The following is a 23,148-nucleotide window of genomic DNA, read 5'->3' as shown; positions in this document are numbered from 1 at the left end:
ATTATTATTATTATTATTATCATTATTATTATTATTATTTTTATAATTATTATTATCATTATCATTATTATTACTATTATTATTACTGATAATAATAATAGTAATAATAACGATGATAATAATAATGGTAATAATAATAATAATAATAATAATAATAATAATAATAATAATAATAATAATAATAATAATAATAATAATAATAATAATGATAATAATAATAACAATAATAATAATAAGACGACTAGATAATAATAGGTTATGAATATTATTAATTACAGGAAAATAATAGCACAAAACATTACCTAAAATTATCATAAGAATAAATTTTCAAAAAAAAAAAAAAAAAAAAATATATATATATATATATATATATATATATATATATATATATATATATATATATATATATATATATATATATATATATATATATATATATATATATATAAAATACGGTAATTATTATTATTTTTGTTATTATGGTTATTGTTGTCGTTGTCATTGTTGTTGTTGTTATTGACCATCATTTTCCCATTATTTTTTCATTAGTAAAAGTTTTGATGATAATTTTATACATTATTATTTTATTGTGACTATTTTTTTTATTTTTATTTTTATTGTTGTTATTATTAATAGTAGTAGTATTTTTATTATCATTATAACTTTATTACATATATTATCATTATCATTAACATGTATTTTGATTTCCTAATGTTTTCATCATTGCTACTTTCAATATTATTATTATTATTATTATTATTATTATTATTATTATTATTATTATTATTATTATTATTATTATTATTATTATTATTACTATGATCATTAATAATATTGTTGTTGTTACCCTTATTATTATTATTATCGTTAACATTATTACCGTTGTTGTAATTGTTTTTTATTGTTATTTTCTTAGTTTTATTTTTCTTATTATCATTACCACCACTCTGTTCTGTCCTTCCCTATCCTCACCATCATTTTATTATCATTATCATCATCATCATCATCATTATCATGATCATCATCTTATTATTACTATTATTTTTATTTATTTTTTTATTCTTGATATTGTTGTTTGAATTTCTTATAATACTTGTCATCAAAATTTTTAGATTTTCCTTTTCATCATTTTATAATTATTATTATTATTATTATTATTATTATTATTAGTAGTAGTAGTAGTAGTAGTAGTAGTAGTTGTGGTAGAAGTAGTAGTAGTAGTGATAATAGTAGTAGTAGTATTGTCAATACTTCTTTTCATTATTATTATCATTTTTATTATCATTATTATTATTATTATTATTATTATTGTTATTATTATTATTATTATTATTATCGTTATTAATATTATTATTATTATTATTATTATTATTATTATTATTACTTTTATTGTCATAATTTTTGGTAATATTATTATTATTTATGATCATTATGATTTTTGTTGACATCAGTTACTATTATTTTTTTTTTTGTCCTTTACCTTCATCATTATATCACAGTTCTTTTATTATTATTATTATTATTATTATTATTATTATTATTATTATTATTATTATTATTACTATTATTACTACTACTATCATAATTATAATTAGTTATTTTTTTTCTCTCTCTTGATCATTCATGTAGTTATGATGGAGGTAATGGTTGTGGTGGTGGTGGTGGTGGTGGTAACAGTGGCGGTTATTTTACAGTAGAAGTGATGGTGGTGGTTGTGATAGTAGTGTTCATTTAATAGTAATAGTATAGCTGGTGGTGGTGGTGGTGGTAGTGGTCATTTTATAGTAGTAGTTGTGGTAATGGTTGTAGTGGTGGTGGTGGTGGTGATAGTGGTGGTCATTTAATAGTAATGGTATTGGTGGTAGTGATTATTTAATAGTAATAGTATTGGTGGTGGTGGTGGTAATGGTAGTGGTATTGGTGGTGGTGGTGGTAATGGTAGTGGTATTGGTGGTGGTGTTGGTGGCGGTGGTGGTCATTTTATAGCAGTAGTGGTGTTAATGGTAGTGGTAGTGGTGGTGGTGGTGGTGACACAAGTGGGCAGCAACAGTGTCTGTTTGTCATCACAGAGGGAGTGGCGGGGCGTGCATGAACACCACCACAACACAGTCTTGTCCCTGCTGGTGGAGGGCAACGAGGCAGCAATGGCCAACATCCCCGAGGTTTGTGATGGTCACGCGCTGAGCCAGGATGGCCTGACGCCTCTCCACGCCGCGGCGCGGTGCGGGGCTCCCAGTGCTGCTGTGGAGGCTTTGCTGCAACGCGGCGTGAGCCCTCATGTGACCACCCCTGACAACATGACCCCCGCTGACCTGGCACGGCAGCAAGGCCAAGACTCGGTGATTAAGGGACTACAGCGCCACCACTGTGTACAGGTGTGTGTGTGTGTGTGTGTGTGTGTGTGTGTGTGTGTGTGTGTGAATTGAATTTATAACTGAATTGAATTGAATCTATTGAGTAAGGTCAGACTTTCTATAAAGTATGGAGCACAGCTCTCCAGCAAAAGAATACAGACACTGTAGATTATATACAGAACGTGCATAATATTACATAAGAAAAGACAAATACATACAAATGAAATACGCTGTAAGCAATGGCAAAAAATTAATATAAAAAAATGTGTATGCATATATAATGATACATACTGTCACTAATTAAGAAATAAAAAAAAACTATTGAGGTGTTTTGCACACTGTTTATCTAAACAAGCGTAGCACCATCCTCAAAAATCAAAGATAATTTCTTTATCACATTTGAACTTATACTTTGCATGAACAAAACATATTTGAATTGTGTTGGCCTATTTATGTAATTTGCTATATACATATTACCTAACCTAACAATTTCCATATCAGTACATTCAAAAAGTACATGAAATTCTTCTCCTTCTACCTCAGCATTACACATGTTACATACCCTATCTTCTCTACTGACACCTTGATACCTACCAATATTTACAGGAAGTCTATTATTACAACTTCTAAATTTAGTCACTAATAATCTGTCACCCTTTGTTAATTGTTCTAAATACTGTTCTCTGCCAAAATCTGTCGTAAACACCCTATAACTGCTACTTAATGATTTTGTTTCTAAATTATGATGCCAAGTTACAAGCCACTGATCTTTCAATCTCTGTTCCATAGCTTTCTTCACCCATCTTGAATTAGGAACATCTTGCAACACCACATACCAGACATTCCACAGTCATTACAAATATTCTTTATACAAGTTTACCATGGAGAACTATGAAGCCCTAACCTATCCAGCTGGAATAGACATTGGTACATTAAATAACACAGTTTAGTATTTTTACCTGAAATTAGCTTAGACCAATAACCTATCTTTTTTTTTTTTTTTTTATATAAATATCAAGTGGAAATACACCCGGTTCACCATACACCATGTCATTACAAGTATTCTCATGAACACCGAAAACCTGCTTTAAAAATTTCATGTACATATACTCTAACTCCCTAGCAATATGGTAACCCAAAATTTCAGCTGCACAAGTCAATATAGGTAACACCGTGGTGGTAAATAATTTGAGTTGTATATCCACTGGCAAGTCAAACTTCCTACACTTACTTATTAATGAGTACATTGCTCTTGTAGGTGTCTCTTTTAGCTCCAGCTCACCTTTGCAAAACCTCCCATTATAATTTAATAATACTCCAAGATACTTATACTCTGTCACTACTTCAATGTTTTTACCACCAAATTCAAGTTCATAGTTAAATTTTGTCTTCCCCTGCTAAACACTACTATTTTTGTTTTGTTACAATTTAGCTTCAATTTCCATTCATTACAATATAAATTCAGAGCAACTAGTGCCTGCTTCATTCCATCCTCACTGTCACACAAAATAATTGTATCATCTGCATACATAATAACAAATAGTTTAAGATACATGTTTAAGAAATCGTCACCAAAATTTACATAACTGCAATTATATTAAATTAATTTACTTTCAATATCATTCACATAAAAAGCAAAAAGCACCGATGATAAATTTTCCCCCTGTCTTACCCCTACATTGCAAACAAAGGTGTCTGAAATCTCCTGGTTAAGCATGACACATGATCTGATATTATTGTACATATTTCTGATTACATTTAGAATTTTTCCTTGCATCTCTTCCTTCACAAGTTTACACCATAAATCTTCACACTGTACCATATCAAAGGGTTTCTTGTAATCAACAAATAAACAAAATAGCTTTCTCTTCTTCCACTTAAATAAATCAATGATACATTTGAAGAAAAAATATATGATCCAGAGTGGAATATCTGTGTCTGAAGCCCGTTTGTGTTTCATTAATGGTAGATAAGGTGTTTGAATAATCATTAAGTCTTTCATTAAGTATGGAGGTGAACAGCTTCCCCATGCAGCTAAGTAAGATGATGCCCCTGTAATTACTAGCATCCTGGATGTCTCCCTTGTTTTTATAGAGTGGCACTATTGTACCCACCAATCATTCAGCTGGCATGACACCAGTATCAAGTACTTTTAATATATTCATTTAATATCATATCAGATGCTGGGGATTTGTTGTTTTTTTTTAACTTCTTAGTACCTCTCCTTCGCTTATAGGATCATCAAGTACTGATAAAATTTCAGCATCCGCACTGTCTTCACATTTGTAATATTCACATTACTATTGGCAGAAATTTCATCAACCGCTAGCTGCTTAAAATGCTCATAGAATTCATTTAGTGTTCTTGGGATCTGATAAGTTCTTTTCTGACTAATTAAAATTTTCCAATATGCTTTAGGGTCATCACTCTTATATTTTCTAAGTTTCTTTATTAAGTTATCCCTCTCCTTATTCTTCACTCTTTTTAGATTTGCTTTATTTTTCCTGCTTTTCTCAATCATGTTGTTAAAATTTACACTACTTCTATGCAAATGAAACCTCTGTCTAGCTTTGTGGTATTCCTTTCTAGATGGCCAGCACTCTTTATCATATCCCACTGAGGTGGCATTATTAGACTTTTTCATGAATGATCTTTTCTTATATGGTGGGAAAGTTACAAGTGCCACCTCAATCAGTATTTATTTTAAATCTAGATTAATAGCATCCATGGGTAATTCATCCACTTTTGCAATCAGTTCATTTATCTTAGTTTCATCAATATTACTCACACATAAAAATTGTTTTTCAACATTCCATTTACTTTGCCTTACACCTGATTGTCTTGATTCCTTTGCCTCTCGGTTTACAACAGGCACCGTACTTTGCATCTCACATTTGATCCTTGCATGTAGTCCACAGTGTACATCAGACCACAAAGGTTCATAATCTAATACTTTAAGAACTACAGCATATTTCATAATCAATGGTGATCCTAAAAAATAGTCAATAGTTGTATTGTTTGCCAATGCTGCAGTCCTCCCCTAACCTTCCATTGAATATATAAACTTGATCATTCTTACAAACATCCAACAACTTTTTCCCATATGAATTCCCATCTGGGGTTAAGTCCTGGTTTGCTCTAGTCTCAGTTATTCCAAAATTAGTTAAACTTACAGACACAGGGTCCTCAGCAGCCTCAGAAGGAACATCACACATAGTGAGAGTGTGAGCATTAAAATCACCACAAAGCACATGCAATGCACATAATCATCACATGAGTAAGTAAGCAAAAAATCATCCAGCTCGTCATAGTGCTCTTTATTACCACATCTAGAGTGTGAGGGGGGAATGTAAACACAGCTTATTACCAGTTCCCTACCAAAATTTACACTACTTCTATCAACTTTAACTGAAAGTAAAGAATCATAAGTGTTACTAATATGCCTCCACTTAAAACTAGCATTTTTCTTGATGGCCATGAGCAAACCCCCAGATTTAAACCTGCTTAATTTGCTTCTGTCCTTAAAGACAATGTCAAAGCCGATATTTTCCATATTGTTTTTTACATTAATTACATCAGTATCATCACACTTAGTTTCACATCAACAAATCACATCATAATCTTTAATAAAGTTGACAAAACCCATAGATAAAAACTTTGACTTGATACCACAGACATTAAGAGACGACACATTAATATAATCCAGGGGAGGAACAAACTGAACAGAGTTAATATTACTTACACTAACACTATTATCATGCCCAAGTATGTGCTGTGCCCCAGCAGGGCCATCCTAGGCCCTTGTTAAGTGATCTAGATTCAACCTTTTCCAATCAGGAGCAGATATAACAACCTTTTCTAAGTCATCAGGACAGTTTATAACTACAGGTCTACCCCCACTGTGCAACTATACAAGAATGCTCCCCTCCCTTGTGGACACATTTTTCACTGTTTCTTGCCCTTTAACCATATTCAACATTTTAACCCTTAAGGAGGTCATGTCATCATTTATATACACTTTTCTTTGCCTACCTTTCAGTTTTTTTTTTTTTTTCTTTTTTTGCATAATTTCATTTATTTTCTTTCGGTGGCAAAACCTCACAATCACTGGCCTACCTCCTTCCCTGGGCCTCCGCAAATGGTGAACAACAGAAATGTCATCCTGCTCAATTTTCACTCCAATAGTATCAGCAAGTTCTATAACTTTAGCTTCCAGCACCTCCTCACTTTCGTCCTCTTCTTCCTCTCATCTAGAAATACGTAAGTTCTCCCTTCGGGAGTACTGCTCCATCTTGTCATGTTCATACTTGAGCAGGAGGCAATTCCTCAGCATTACTGCGATCTTGTTTTCTAATTTATCCCTGAATTCCTTGAAAGCAGTAGATACAGCTGTAGACACAGCGACCGAAATTATGCTGCCAGGCTGGAGAGCATAACAACTGCATCCTTAATCGTCTTACTTACACTTCTGCTTTCCCTTCCATCATTGCTGCTGGTTATATTAACAAGCTCGTTTTCTACCTTTGTCTTCACTAATTCTTCAGGTTCAGACCCAATGAAGTGTGCCATTCTTGTGTGGAGTTCAGCAATAGAATTTCTTACATGCATAGGTCAGTGAGGGTGGTACAATATATACGTGGCAACACCGCAACACCTTGTTTACCTTCTGTGGCTCACACAACAGTACAGGGAAGACTTGATAGTACCTTCAGTACTGGCAGTAGAAATGTTACTCAGGCCCTGTGGCACGTCACATCAGTAGTCAGGTACTCAGAAGTTCATTTGAAATCAGTAGTAGCTCCCAGGTTAGGGTCGTATCAGAGAAACTCCCTCAAAATATAGAGCTGTGTGTGTATGTGTGTGTGTGTGTGTGTGTGTGAGCTTATTACATTTATCATTTTTTTAACATTAACCAATATGAATGTGATGCAAAATGTTTTTGTTTACAACATTTTGCATCCTTTACCAAGATGTATTTCTTTCTTCACATTTGTGTTTGTAAATTCATGTTAAACAAATGAAGTATTGCTTAATTTCAAGAGGTGTTTATAGATATTAATGAGGTGGTAAGCCTGCAGGTAATGGTTATGCTATAAGCTTGGTAACCCGTTTTGTTGAGCGAGCTGTGATGCAGTGCAAATATTTCAGCAGTTGGTGTGCACACTTCTCAAAGAGAGGGCAAAAACATAGAACATGGCGGACACGTGACCGTCACCAAGGAAACAACACAGTGGCTAGCTGAACACTAACTCACTAATTCAGAACACAAACTGTATTTCATCCTGTACTAGCTGCAAGCCAACAGGAAAGCATCAGACAGCATCTCTAGGCTGCACGAGTGCACGGGGACCGTGCTGGTTGCAAGGAAGCAGGGTGAAGCACCAGACCTCTCATTCCTCGGTATTTTTTCAAGCCGTCTTCTTCGGCGATAATTTGTTCCCTGTGAAGGCAGCTTGTTGAAACATTCGGGAAATGAAACACCTCTATCTTCTCCCTGCTCTTTCTCTCCCCCACAATCCCTATCCAGTGCTGCTTTTCACCGGAAAATAACAAACAGATAAATAAAAAGAATTAATAATAATAATAATAATAATAATAATAATAATAATAATAATAATAATAATAATAATGATAACTTAAGGGTTTTGGTTCAAATGGTTCTCAAATAGCTCTGGTGTAGCTGTGGGCACCCTTGGTTCACCGAGGGCATCAGCAGGGCCAAGGGGACGATTGTGGTTCCCCTGAATCTCCACAGAGCAAGCAAATTCACTCCTCAGCTTGTCATTGGGCCTACTGTGGACAGTCCTCATGGTCACGTCCGTGGACACCCTGCGGCTGTCAGGTGAACACCGGTAATGCTTTGCGTCGGTGTGGCCAGTGCAAAATGCACGCCTGACTGCCCAGCCGCTCAGTTTAAGCAGCACCTCGCCAGCACGGGCAGTGTTGCAGTCTGGTGGTAGACTGATAAGTGTTCTTGAAAGCAATCACAGGTGTCACAAAATCAGTCTTGTATTTACACTGAGTGCATGAGATCCTACTTGAAGGCAAGCACTCATCAAAAATGTAAACATGCAATTCACAGGGAGACCAGCAAACAAAAGTGCACAACTCACATCATCCCAACACTTGAAAAAATGAGCACGATGTGATTCTTTAAACGATCGGCTGTTTAGTCCTGCTCCTAACGACGAGTCTTGAGCCACGTGCTGACTGGCAGCAGCGTGGAGGGGCTGGGAGGTGAACGCGACGTGTTCCCCGAGCCGAGCTCTGCTAAAGGCCCCAAGAGACTCTCTGAAGGGTTTTAACCCAAGCTAACCTAGCCTACCCTAAGCCACCTATCCTAAGCAGGCATAACCTAACCTAACCAACCCGTGCCTGAGGAGGATGAATTGCTACAGTACGACCAAACCGCAAACTACAAAACTGTGATGTCCGTTATTGATTGTTTATGTTATGGACGATTTTGAGCACAAAACACAGTGGAATCACTTCACTCTGCAGCCTCTTCTTCTCTCGTCCCCCGGCGACCTTGGGGACTCGTTGGGAAGAGGGGTTTGTGGGCGGGGAACGCGGAAGTGCTCGTTGTTTGTACTTGAATGGAGACGAGAGCTTAAAATAAGGCAATCCTAACCTGACCTGATCTGACCTGACCTGACCTATCCTAACATAACCTGATCTAACCTAACCTAACCACTTTCCACTTCCTGGCCAACCCTTTAGCCATGAACACAAGTGCATGGTTTGCCTGCTTCAGACTCTTGCCACGGTCTCCAAAATCCTTCGTACCAATGATGGAATCGGAGGCCGGGTCAAAATGGAGAGATTCTCTGACGGTCACTGCATCAAATGCATGCCACAGAGTCTCTCCCTTCGACGTGGTGTCTGCTCTTCCTCAGGACTGTGAGTTTGTTTGCTCCAGCCTGCTTGGATGGAAGTTTGCCTTAGCCAAAGGTGAAGATTGGAACTGCTGGGGAGTGAAAAAGTAGAGCTTTAAAACCTACACGCCTTAGGACTATGGTAACGCAAGGCCAGAGCAAACCTCCTCCCTTGTCCCCCATATCTTCTGCCCTTCTTATTTCCTAAGCCATTAATTACCTGTTCTCTGATAAACTCCTGCACTTGAGGGCTTGCATATGGAGAAATGGAGTTTTCAGCTGCTGTGGACTCTTCAGAGTCTGCTACCTCAATCGCTTCGCTTGCTTTCTGAGCTCGCTGATGATGTTCTGCGGCAACCTGATTGTTATACACCCTGAAAACATTTCATAAGTATTTCAGCTGTTTTGTTGATAATTATCATAACTTCAAAAACTCCAATTTGTCTTTCATATACCAGATTCACATTTGTAGCTGCCTCTGCAAAGTGGTGTTTTCACACAAAACAAAACAAAAAGTTATAACAATGGTTCAAAGACAAACGCGAACTGACGCGGAAAACTCGATAAAGTATACAATTATAGCACTCACAACATTGTGAAGCAAATAACAGCAGTCACCAGGCTTGGGGCGAGGCTGTGGTGGTGTCTGGATTGCTCCCCCAAGCTGCTGCTCAGTAATGGGGCACTGTGCGGGCACCTGACGAGGGACGCCACCTGCCGGACAGGCAATGCGTCAGTCACGGTGGCTTTCGAGTGTGTACATTCACACGGTGTACACTTGCCTCGGGAGAGCCCACACTGTCACCTGACTGTTGAGGGCTTTATGAGAGACCACAGTTTTCATCTAGCCTGGCTAGTTGCAGCTGCAGATAATGGCTCAACACTGCCTCAAACTACCAGGTGTTTTGTCTCTGGCGACAGAAGCCTGCATTCCAACCACTAGCACATGTACATGTGTGTCGCAGACACATAAATTGGTGGTGTGTGCACCATCTGCAGGCAAAGTGTCTCATGGAGGCGACACCAGTATCACCATTTGTAGGAACAGGACAAACCATGATTTACTTCATGAAAATAAAACATTGAAATGTAATGACAACACAAATTCAAAAGAAACTCTACTGTTATCAATATAGTAATAAGCAAAAATTACTTAGACATACTGCATTAAACAATAAATGAAAATATATATCAAGGTATTCTGCATGAATGAGCCTTTGTCACACAAACAGCTACACACACACACACACACACACACACACACACACACACACACACAGGCCATAACAATGCACACTGACACATCGCCACAGCCACCAGTGAACACTTATGTCGCCACCAAGCGAAACTTTCTGAAAACCGTGACAACATTATTATTATATTATTACATCACATTATATTATGTAGCTTTCATTGCGATACCATCAGCACCATGGCTTCCCTTCTCTCTCCGGCAGAGCTACAAGCTTCCTGAAGAACTGCATGAGGAGCTGCTCTCAACAGTCAGTCTCCGGGACGACGTGCAGGCGGTGTCCACCCTCATATGTAAGGGCGCGCCCATAGAGCTCCTGGGTGGCTTTTCTGTCCTCAGACTGGCTGTCACCACCGACCGCTTACACACCGTCAGCCTGCTGCTGGCTAGCGGTGCACCGCTGCCTGCCAGCCTGCTGCAGGAGGCTTGGCAGAGCCCCGATGTGACTCACAGGGTGCTGGCCTTCCTCACCACCGTGAGTACCTTCCCTTCCCTGTCTTACAGAACTACCTCACTGTAAAGGTGAGGACGAGCACCGGTACTGGACCCAAGTCTCAGCGGTGGCTCCTTTGCAGAGTGGAAAGTGTTTGAACAACTTGGATGAGTTATAGGTCTGTTGGTTGTAGAGGACGAGCCTTTGTGTTTCAGTGCCGTCAGTTTCAGGTTTTAGTGGTGCACATGACAGACCTGCAGCACACCAAACCTGTCCAACATTACAGGTCATGCAACAGAATCTTGTCATTTCATAAAAGGACACTTCAGTGTAATGTTTAGAACAAGCAATGAAGTAGATCTCATAATACTTGAATCCATGTTAATTCATCATTATAATCCTAAAAGTAATTGTAATAATGCTTGTCAAACCTAATATTTGATTATAATTCATCATTATAATCCTAATAGTAATTGTAATAATGCTTGTCAAACCTAATATTTGATTATAATTCATCATTATAATCCTAAAAGTAATTGTAATAATGCTTGTCAAACCTAATATTTGATTATAATTCATCATTATAATCCTAAAAGTAATTGTAATAATGCTCGTCAAACCTAATATTTGGAATAATTTTTTGTATTTTTCTTTTTTTTTTGGGACAAGGTAAGGTTGTATTTGTACATGCACTTTTAGATTTGTGAGACTTAATGACACTTCTGCATAGCTGCCCTACCTCTCTCTCTCTCTCTCTCTCTCTCTCTCTCTCTCTCTCTCTCTCTCTCTCTCTCTCTCTCTCTCTGCGCACGGTGCTTACCTGATGTGGTGACCATCCTTTCCTCACAGGCCTACTGCTGCCGGCTGCGTGCAGAGCAGCGTCGCCTGGAAAAGGTCAGCAGCGCCCTTGTCGAGGGCATCGACAATCTAGTGACAACCATCGAGGGAAATACTCCCTGGCAGGCAGCCTGGCGATGGGGAAAGGAGACTGACCGGCCAGCACTGAGCGACCTCCTGGCAAAGGCAGCGGCTGCCAACTGCCCCGTGACTGCCGCCTTCCTGCATAGGGCAGGAGGGTGGACAGTCTTTAATGGAGCCTCTGGTGGCACTGCCCTCCACGCTGCCCTGGAGGCTGGCCACAAAGGCATGGCCGAGCTGCTGATCAGGGACCTTGGGGGCTGCCCGTACGTGCCGGACACACATGGTCGCCTTGCGGTGCACATGATGCCTCACGAGGAGCAACAGAGGCTGGAGCAGGTGAGGCTGCTTGCCTGTGTACTCTTTTGGATGGCGGCATGAACTCACTTCACCAGCTGATCAAAACTTCAGCACCTGTCGCGCTTATTTCGTCTGCTACGCCTCCTTGGTCACACTCCTGTAATAATCCTGACACACGCATACACTATATGGAATTTGTCACCTAACAAAATATTGCAAAATATTGAAATAACATGACCGTGTCCATCAGAGTGCTGGATTTGGTTACGCTAAGTTTACCTTAATATTTAGCTCACTAAGTTCATTGCTGATTCTTTCGTTGCATAGATTATGATTTAAAAAATCATAATTTCACACAGAAATAAAGTAACTATCTCATAAATAGTAGGCTAGGATGATTTACATTCAACCCGAAATATTTCTATGTAACAAATGTGTGTACAGCAACGAGGGACAGAGAAAAAGATGACTCATTAAGTGGCTGGCTGGCACAGCAGTTTGGTGAATGTCAGACAGACATTGAAAGGGAGGAATTTAAGTCACAAGAAGTCACCATAATAATGGATATGGCGTGCTGAAGGCACAGCTGATGTATTTTCACACCTTCCTCCTTTTTAGTGGTGGCGTGGTTAATTCTTTGGTCAAGAACTGACTCGCTTTATCTAATGAGGCCGCTCCGGCATACCAGCGTTACCGAATCGGCGCTTTTCGTTTTGTTATGATAGAGTCACCAGGTTGGGGATTACCGAAGCCATGAAAACACCAGCTGTGAAAGTGGCTGGAGGTGTCACCAGGCTGGTAAGGCTTTCATTTGGGACTGTTACCAAGCGACTGTGAAATTGGCCCTTTGGTATTTCTGCCTTGTCTAATGAGTCCCTCAATGCCGCAGCAACGGCTCGCTAAGCTCACCCGTGCACTCCTGCAGTGCTCTAGGATGATGTCATCTGGCCCTGGAGATTTAGTCATTTTATGTTTATCTGTCTGTTTAATGATGCTGTCCTTGCTTATGGCGATATAGACAGATGGGGGAATTGAGCTTTTGTGGCACTGAACAATACTAAGTTTGCTTTGACCCAGTCAGAAAATTCAGAAACGAGAAACCTGCCCCGCATAGATGACGCGTTTGACAACGCTTCAGAAGTGTGTGGAATATTGTACAAGACAACACATTGTTTAACAATAAAGTCACTTATTAGTGTGTGCTGTGCCATATGCTGTCCTCCTCTGCTTTGCTGTGTTCCCATCTGGGCCAGCACATGGCCGTCATTTATCAAAGAGTTATCGTGATAAAAATAAATAAATAAATAAATCAGAGGTATGCTTTCCCTGGGAAAATTGTAGTCCGCAGCTAAAGTTGCTTCATTAATGACATTGTTTAATTTCTCATCGATACACAAATCACTTTCATTGTTCTTAATTTATAAAACTCTCACAAAGCACACAGGAAATGAAGTGCCTCGGCTACTGGATGGTGTTCGCCAAAGTAGAAGCATCAACGTGGATTTTATGTAGCCACAGCTTGGAGCATCCTCTTACCAAAACAGCACGCTGTGTTTTGAACCAAACGTTTTCAGTAGTCTACCTTTGCACAACAAACTTTTTATTCATATCATGAATATTATGCAGCTCAATTATGGTATTATATTTTATTACTATTACTTACTATTTGATTCTATTAGTTGACCAATTAAGCTACTTGTATTTTTTAATCTTGCCTAATAAACAACTCCAATCAGGCAGACAAATGCTAATATACGTATGTAATCCTCGATTTCTATCATCATTTCTAACATATCTATGTGTACGCAGCAATAAAGGGTTATTTACTTGTTCATATATTCACCGCTCTCTTTCTCTTTGCACACAGAAGCTCTTTATGATGGAGCGTGAAAAACTGAAGGATATGGAGCTTCGCTTGAAGGCAGATCACGAGAAGACCGCAGCACGGACAGCGCTGTGTATACAGGAGGATCTCTTTGAGAGCCACAAGAAGGGCGAGGGTAAGAAGGTCTCCTTACCTGATGGCCACGCTGCCCTGCTGCTGGCCTCGCGCAAAGGTCTCCTGCAGCTGACTCATCTTATGCTGCAAGAGGGTCACTTCCCCGTGGACGAGGTGCTGGACCACACCTGCGGCACCACCGCCCTCCACCAGGCGGTCTCGCACGGCCAGGACGGCTGCGTGGCGCTGCTGCTGAGCGCTGGCGCCAACCCACAGCAGCGTGACACGTATGGCCAGACACCCCCTCACCTGGCCGCCATGTTTGGCCATAAAAGTACTTTCGAACTCCTGGCACACCAAGTGACGCAGGACCCTCCTTGCCGCGCGGGCACCACGGGCACACAGGTGAGAGAAAATTTTAAAGTGTTTCACAATATGTATTATAAATATAAGCGTAATCTATTAGACCCAATCGACCGACGTGACCCGGAAAGCGTCATAAGAAATCTTGTGAGATCCACAGGCCTGCAAGAGCTGCAGAAGGAGGCTCAGCGGGTGGCTGTGGATCTATCAAAGGGCGAGGCCCTTGAGGTAAAGGAGGCGGTGATGGCAGAAATAAGCATCATCATGAATAAGGTGTCAGCCGCTGATGCCACGTACCGCGGCGACCTGAGGCTGGCGGGCAGTTCTCAGGACGGGTCTAAGCTTTACGCCCCTGACGAATTTGATATAAACCTCGTGATTCACAAGGATGACGTAGGAATAACTGTTAGCGAGAGAGGGAAGGAGGAAGCCCCGCTGAAGGGCAGGTTACAGATTTGTGTGAAGACTGACAATCCCCACCTTGAGGGTAATAGATTTATGGCCAGTTTGTATGAGGAGGTGCACCGGTGCCTCGCTGGCCACACCCTGCAGGACAAAAGACTGAGCCTGGTGCCGCCGGGCCTGACCAGCACGCAAGTGGGCGTGGGACTCTCTCTGGCCTGGCAGGGGCGAGAGTATCCACTGTTGCTGGTCGGCGTGGACCTGGTTCCAGTGCTTGAGGTGCCATGGCTGGAGCAAGTTTGCAGACCGCTCCTCACTCCTGAGGACACCACCACCATGCAGCTCAGTAATGCTGCTGATGGAACATGGCGCTGCAGCTTTGCCTTGACAGAGGCTGAGGTGCTGGGGACGTTGACGCCCGCAGAGCGCCAGGTGCAGCTGATGGGAAAAGTACTTCTTTCCCGCCTCAAGCCCGAGCGCTGGATGCCTCGGCACAAAAAGAGCTTTTTCAAATGGTTCGCCACACAGGAGTGGAACATCGCGGTGCCAAGCGGGTTCTGTTTCAAGAACGCCCTCCTGCGGTGGCTGGAGCATAGGCGGTCGAGGGAGGTAGAGCTTGGGGCTGGCCAGGAGGGGGACCCCGCCAGATGGGTGGTGGAGGTGTTCAGATTGATGTGTGCGAACCCAGAAGAGACACGAGAGAACCTGACAACTCAAAACAGCTCCGCCTACTTTGGAGGAGACTGTGAGGGGCGGAAGCCTGGGGACGGGGCGCCCATCATCGTGCAGTGCCTGGAGGAGGACCTCTGCCAAGACAACCAGGCGGCGGCGACGAAAGTAATAGATGCAGAAGATGCAGACCATTGTAATCATTACCTGTGAGCTGCACCAAGCGTTGGAAGACCTCCTACCCGCCCCCCACACACAAACACACACAGGAATGCCAGTGCTTGGTGCTCGATTTTCATATTCAGTAGTTTATATAGCCAATTAGTTGTGGAGTCGATATAAAGAAAAATATATATTTTCATGTCGCGAGGCTAGTGAGAGAAGATACTCTGTTAATAGGGTCTCTCATCTGTGTGCACTTGTTGGCCCCTGTAATACCGCAGGTTGAGTAATGTGATGGTGCAAGCTGAGGTAATGCCACCTTTGGCCAGTAAGTACAGCAGGGCAAGATAATAGTCAACTTGCATGTTGTATGGTGAAACAGGCTCTACATGGATTCATGGATGATAGGCCTAGAAGTGTTTGATATTCATTTGCAAACGGCAGTGCCATTAGGACATGAAATATTTAGTACAGGTTTATTAAGACAATGTCTGGTCTGGGTGTAAATAAAGCACTTCGGCTTGACAAGATGATGTCAAATAAGTTATCAAATCAAGATGGAATGTCACATTTGTAGCACCAAGTACCAAATGCAGATGGTAATTGGTTAAAACAAACTGTTAAGTTAAGGACTTGTGCTATTGATAGGCAGAGATTGTCTGAACAAACTTATAACAGGCCAGCATGTCTTAATTATAAGATGGTGACAATGCAAGGAAAATTACACAAGTATTTATCTGTTCTCCTTAAACAACACTCACGTGCCGTAAGTGTGTTCAAGTGTGCAAATCATCAGCTGCCATTGTAAGTGGTAGTGAAGGAATGCAAGTGTACAAAAGTGAATCTGTTCCTTATGTGATCTTAATGGTGCAGGAGATGAAACTCACTCTTCATTCAAATTGACTTTTTTTTTTTTTTTTTTTTTAACAAATAGCTGAAAAAAATTTCAAGAAATATTGGTTCACTAATGTAAATGCAACAAAAATAGGGGAATTCCTTGGAGCGAGAAACGTGACTGTCTTATTAAGTAGTGTTAAGTTCATCCAAGAAATAACTTGTTATTTAAAAAAAAACTTATAAGAAGTAATTGTTAGCAGGTAAGTGACGTCTGTATTTGGTGTGTACAGTATAACAATTTGTACTCTCATACCCCGCCTGAGGTCGCTTTCAAACCTTTCAAGCACACTTCTCATATTTGCAAACTTATACATGTAAATTAACCATTGCCTTGTATTTTTTTCATGAACACAAAACTATTCCTCTCTGTATTATGGAAAGTGATGTGTCAGTAAATCAAACACAAAAACTCATGTCTTTATTTCAAGCCTTATGAATCATTTTGTTACTTATATAATAATATATATATATATATATATATATATATATATATATATATATATATATATATATATATATATATATATATATATATATATATATATAGAGAGAGAGAGAGAGAGAGAGAGAGAGAGAGAGAGAGAGAGAGAGAGAGAGAGAGAGAGAGAGAGAGAGAGAGAGAGAGAGAGAGAGAGAGAGAGAGAGAGAGAGAGAGAGAGAGAGAGAGAGAGAGAGAGAGAGGGCAATCTCACAGTACAGTGTCATGTTGAATCCAGTGTGTACCAATGAGTTCTCCGTCATTAAATGAGGCACCCTCGTCCCCGTGTGTTTTATTGGCACACATATCAACATATCAACGACTTGCCACAGCCTCCAAGCTGCCAGAATCACCACTTCACTCTGGTTCTCCACGCTGCCAACACTCCAAGCAGCTTCATGGACTGGGCAAGTTACAAGCATCATCACTCCGTCAACTCCACAACAACACAGGTGACTACTAGTAGTCAGCACAGAACCACTGGTGGGTGGGTCGCCATCACTGGTCACACACACTGCCACCAAAACACTCTTACAATAAGTGGTGGCAAACATCTTTCATACAAGTGGTCACACAAACACAACTGATGCAGTAATATTATCATTGTCTTATTCCTGTTATGGTCATTATAAGTATTACCATTAATACTATTACCATTATTGATTTTATTATTATTATCAATATTATTATCATTATTATTATTATTATTATTATTACATTTATTATTATTACCATTGCATCATCATCATCATCATCATCATTGTTGTCATAGGTTGCGGAAAACAGGCGGGAGAAGAAGGCTGCAGACAGGTTAGGCTTCCAAAGCAAAGCGAAACAAAACAACAATGAGGCAGCAAAATAATAAAAAGAAATAGTAATAATGAAAGAATAAAAGAAAAAGAACCTGAAGTATAGCGAGGAAGTGGAACAAGTCAGGAGGGAAGAGAAGTGGAGGGTCGAGGCACAGCTGACGAGGTGGAGGCAGGCGTCACGGCGCTCCTGAGGCACAGCAAAGGAAAGTGTACATAGAGGCAGTGGAACGGGAGGGGGGGAGGGGCAGGGAAAGGCTGGGAGGGTACCATGCTATGTTAATGTATGCTGGTAAACGAGAGTACTGTAACTGTTGTTGTTGTTGTTGTTGTTGTTGTTGTTGTTGTTGTTGTTGTTGTTGGTGTGAGGGTCATTATTATTGTCATTATTACCAGTGTTATTATTGTGGTTGTTGTGGTCGTGGTGGTAGGTCTTAATGAAGTGCATTGTAATGTTCCAGCCTCCCCATTACCTGCTCATGAACAACCATCTCCATTGTCTTTTCTTTCATCCAAGTATTTCCTGACAAATGCAATATTTCCGAGATGGCACTTCCTGCTGCCCTCAACACCTGCTTTATCTCATCTTTCAGTGATAAATTGCACTCTGTTATCACACCGAAAGGCGGGTTCACACTTGCCAATTCGCTGCTGAATTGCCAGCCGCCGCAAGCCGCGATAGCCCGCCGGTGGAAATTTTGGTGCCTGGCGGCTGAATTGCCAGCCGCGCCAACAACACCGACAGGTTGGGCTTGTCCAGCCGCGCGCTGCTCTGTTTACCTCAGGTCCTCGGGGGAGTTGTGCATGGTGTGGCGTCCTGAGGCACAAAAGTTGATGTTGGAGCTAATGACAAACCAACAACGTCATCACTGGGACCGAAGACTCTCTCTCTCTCTCTCTCTCTCTCTCTCTCTCTCTCTCTCTCTCTAAAAGAGTAGTATCGCTGCAGAAGGGGCCAAGTTGTCAGTAGTTACCGATCGGTGTTCCTTAGCTGTTGTTAGATAACGCAGCGTCAGTGTGAGGCGTTCACCAGGAGTCACTGCATCCCTCACGTGGGCATCCTCCTTCTTGATAGGCGAGTCACAAGCCGCAGGAGACCACGGTACTGCTCCTTGTTGAGGCCTATCCACTGCCTCATGGTGGCTGGGTCTTGCACGCTCGGCTCAGGCAAAAGAGCGTGGCAGACGCGCCTTCCTTCTCTTCTATTCAGCCAGGGACGTGTGTACAGGCGCCTCCTGTTCCGTTATATCTTCCACTACGCCAAAAGAAATACAATTATCACCGACATTGTTGCTGGAGGAAGAGATCTTGCTTAGTTGGCAAGTTTTTGCCTGCCTTCTCTACTGCCGTGGCTGGCAGTAATCTTTCGGCTGAACACATCCAGCCTCTTGAGGTCGTCATTCTTCACAACAATCAAACATTCGCTTTTACCTTCATTCGCCTTCACCTGATTAGAATTTGTTCCTTTTGCACACACCTTCCTTACTTCTGCTCAGCTTGGTCTCTGTATTTCTCACGTCAATCATCGACCAAGAAAACTGAGAGTATCATGTCCTGGTTCAATACTTTCTTCCTTCTCTCACCACGTTAACCAGTATTCTCAGTCATTCACCACTGTTCTGTCCACCTCCACAATGCAACACTTAACCAGTATTCTCAGTCATTCACCACTGTTCTGTCCACCTCCCCAATGCAAGAGTTAATCAGTATTCTCAGTCATTCACCACTGTTCTGTTCACCTCCCGAATTTTTTTTTTTTTTTTTTTTATGTAGGAAGGACACTGGCCAAGGGCAACAAAAATCTAATAAAAAAAAAATGCCCACTGAAATGCCAGTCCCTTAAAAGGGTCAAAGCAGTGGTCAAAAATTGGTGGATAAGTGTCTTGAAACCTCCCTCTTGAAGGAATTCAAGTAATAGGAAGGTGGAAATACAGAAGCAGGCAAGGAGTTCCAGAGTTTACCAGAGAAAGGGATGAATGATTGAGAATACTGGTTAACTCTTGCGTTAGAGAGGTGGACAGAATAGGAGTGAGAGAAAGAAGAAAGTCTTGTGCAGCGAGGCCGCGGAAGGAGGGGAGGCATGCAGTTAGCAAGATCAGAAGAGCAGTTAGCATGAAAATAGCGGTAGAAGACAGCTAGAGATGCAACATTGCGGCGGTGAGAGAGAGGCTGAAGACAGTCAGTTAGAGGAGAGGAGTTGATGAGACGAAAAGCTTTTGATTCCACCCTGTCTAGAACAGCAGTATGAGTGGAACCCCCACAGACATGTGAAGCATACTCCATACATGGACGGATAAGGCCCTTGTACAGAGTTAGCAGCTGGGGGGGTGAGAAAAACTGGCGGAGACGTCTCAGAACACCTAACTTCATGGAAGCTGTTTTAGCTAGAGATGAGATGTGAAGTTTCCAGTTCAGATTATAAGTAAAGGACAGACCGAGGATGTTCAGTGTAGAAGAGGGGGACAGTTGAGTGTCATTGAAGAAGAGGGGATAGTTGTCTGGAAGATTGTGTCAAGTTGATAGATGGAGGAATTGAGTTTTTGAGGCATTGAACAATACCAAGTTTGCTCTGCCCCAATCAGAAATTTTAGAAAGATCAGAAGTCAGGCGTTCTGTGGCTTCCCTGCGTGATATGTTTACCTCCTGAAGGGTTGGACGTCTATGAAAAGACGTGGAAAAGTGCAGGGTGGTATCATCAGCATAGGAGTGGATAGGACAAGAAGTTTGGTTTAGAAGATCATTAATGAATAATAAGAAGAGAGTGGGTAACAGGACAGAAACCTGAGGAACACCACTGTTAATAGATTTAGGAGAAGAACAGTGACCGTCTACCACAGCAGCAATAGAACGGTCAGAAAGGAAACTTGAGATGAAGTTACAGAGAGAAGGATAGAAACCGTAGGAGGGTAGTTTGGAAATCAAAGCTTTGTGCCAGACTCTATCAAAGGCTTTTGATATGTCCAAGGCAACAGCAAAAGTTTCACCAAAGTCTCTAAAAGAGGATGACCAAGACTCAGTAAGAAAAGCCAGAAGATCACCAGTAGAGCGGCCTTGACGGAACCCATACTGGCGATCAGATAGAAGGTTGTGAAGTGATAGATGTTTAAGAATCTTCCTGTTGAGGATAGATTCAAAAACTTTAGATAAGCAGGAAATTAAAGCAATAGGACGGTAGTTTGAGGGATTAGAGCGGTCACCCTTTTTAGGAACAGGTTGAATGTAGGCAAACTTCCAGCAAGAAGGAAAGGTAGATGTTGACAGACAGAGCTGAAAGAGTTTGACTAGGCAAGGTGCAAGCACGGAGGCATAGTTTCGGAGAACAATAGGAGGGACCCCATCAGGTCCATAAGCCTTCCGAGGGTTTAGGCCAGCGAGGGCATGGAAAACATCATTACGAAGAATTTTAATACGTGGCATGAAGTAGTCAGAGGGTGGAGGAGAGGGAGGAACAAGCCCAGAATCGTCCAAGGTAGAGTTTTTAGCAAAGGTTTGAGCAAAGAGTTCAGCTTTACAAATAGATGTGATAGCAGTGGTGCCATCTGGTTGAAGTAGAGGAGGGAAAGAAGAAGAAGCAAAGTTATTGGAGATATTTTTGGCTAGAAGCCAGAAATCACGAGGGGAGTTAGATCTTGAAAGGTTTTGACATTTTCTGTTAATGAACGAGCTTTTGACTAGTTGGAGAACAGACTTGGCATGGTTCCGGGCAGAAAATATAGTGCATGAGATTCTGGTGAAGGAAGGCCCTTTTGTGGGCCACCTCTCTATCATGTATAGCACGAGAACAAGCTGTGTTAAACCAAGGTTTAGAAGGTTTAGGACGAGAAAAAGAGTGAGGAATGTACGCCTCCATGCCAGACACTATCACCTCTGTTATGCGCTCAGCACACAAAGACGGGTCTCTGACACGGAAGCAGTAGTCATTCCAAGGAAAATCAGCAAAATACCGCCTCAGGTCCCCCCAACTAGCAGATGCAAAACGCCAGAGGCACCTTCGCTTAGGGGGATCCTGAGGAGGGATTGGAGTGATAGGACAAGATAAAGATATGAGATTGTGATCGGAGGGTCCCAACGGAGAAGAAAGGGTGACAGCATAAGCAGAAGGATTAGAGGTCAGGAAAAGGTCAAGAATGTTGGGCGTATCTCCAAGACGGTCAGGAATACGAGTAGGGTGTTGCACCAATTGCTCTAGGTCATGGAGGATAGCAAAGTTGTAGGCTAGTTCACCAGGATGGTCAGTGAAGGGAGAGGAAAGCCAAAGCTGGTGGTGAACATTGAAGTCTCCAAGAATGGAGATCTCTGCAAAAGGGAAGAGGGTCAGAATGTGCTCCACTTTGGAAGTTAAGTAGTCAAAGAATTTCTTATAGTCAGAGGAGTTAGGAGAGAGGTATACAGCACAGATAAATTTAGTATGAGAATGACTCTGTAGTCGTAGCCAGATGGTGGAAAACTCGGAAGATTCAAGAGCGTGGGCACGAGAGCAGGTTAAGTCATTGCGCACATAAACGCAGCATCCAGCTTTGGATCGAAAATGAGGATAGAGAAAGTAGGAGGGAACAGAAAAGGGGCTACTGTCAGTTGCCTCAGACACCTGAGTTTCAGTGAGGAAAAGAAGATGAGGTTTAGAAGAGGAGAGGTGGTGTTCTACAGATTGAAAATTAGATCTTAGACCGCGAATGTTGCAGAAGTTAATGAAGAAAAAGTTGAGGGGGGTGTCAAGACACTTAGGGTCGTCGACGGAAAGGCAGTCCGACCTGGGGACATTTATGGTCCCCTCCCCAGATGGGGACTCCGAGGCTGGTGTAGGAGTCGCCATGATTTTAAAATTTTTTGAGTGAAGGGTGTGTGTGTTATTAGGTGCTTGTAGTTTTGTGTGGAGGAAGAGAGTTGTCTTTAGAGGGCAGGCTGTGACTACCCCCTTGTGTTGTGAGACACAAAGGGAAACGTTCAGTGAGGTCACAGCTGGGTTTAATGATAAGTTCACAGCACCCGCTGAACAGTGCTTTAGACCTCACTGGGAGTAATTATCGTTTCGGCAGGTGTCTACTGCCTCCTCGAAATGCAAGAATGCAAGAGTTAACCAGTATTCTCAGTCATTCACCACTAGTCTGTTCACCTCCCCAATGCAAGAGTTAACCAGTATTCTTAGTCATTCACCACTATTCTGTCCACCTCCCCAATGCAAGAGTTAACCAATATTCTCAGTCATTCACCACTGTTCTGTCCACCTCCCCAATGCAAGAGTTAACCAATATTCTTAGTCATTCCTCCCTTTCTCTGGTAAACTCTGGAACTCCCAG

General features: G+C 41.4%; 1 protein-coding gene across 1 annotated transcript in view; it reads left to right on the top strand.

The window, feature by feature from the left end:
- Positions 1 to 16,973, top strand: part of LOC135096753 (uncharacterized) — a 17,776-nt gene extending 803 nt beyond the window's left edge. The window contains exons 2-5 of the mRNA XM_063998496.1: positions 2,070 to 2,375; positions 10,687 to 10,956; positions 11,764 to 12,171; positions 14,000 to 16,973. Coding sequence (XP_063854566.1) covers positions 2,070 to 2,375; positions 10,687 to 10,956; positions 11,764 to 12,171; positions 14,000 to 15,718 — 2,703 coding nt within the window. The 3' untranslated portion in view covers positions 15,719 to 16,973. The remainder of the gene's footprint in view (positions 1 to 2,069; positions 2,376 to 10,686; positions 10,957 to 11,763; positions 12,172 to 13,999) is intronic.
- The last annotated feature ends 6,175 nt before the right edge of the window (positions 16,974 to 23,148 follow it).

Source organism: Scylla paramamosain, unplaced genomic scaffold, assembly GCF_035594125.1.
Source record: "Scylla paramamosain isolate STU-SP2022 unplaced genomic scaffold, ASM3559412v1 Contig6, whole genome shotgun sequence".
In the NCBI taxonomy this organism is placed as follows: domain Eukaryota; kingdom Metazoa; phylum Arthropoda; class Malacostraca; order Decapoda; family Portunidae; genus Scylla; species Scylla paramamosain.
Note: the sequence above shows the minus strand (reverse complement) of the source record. Positions and strands in the feature narration are given on the sequence as shown.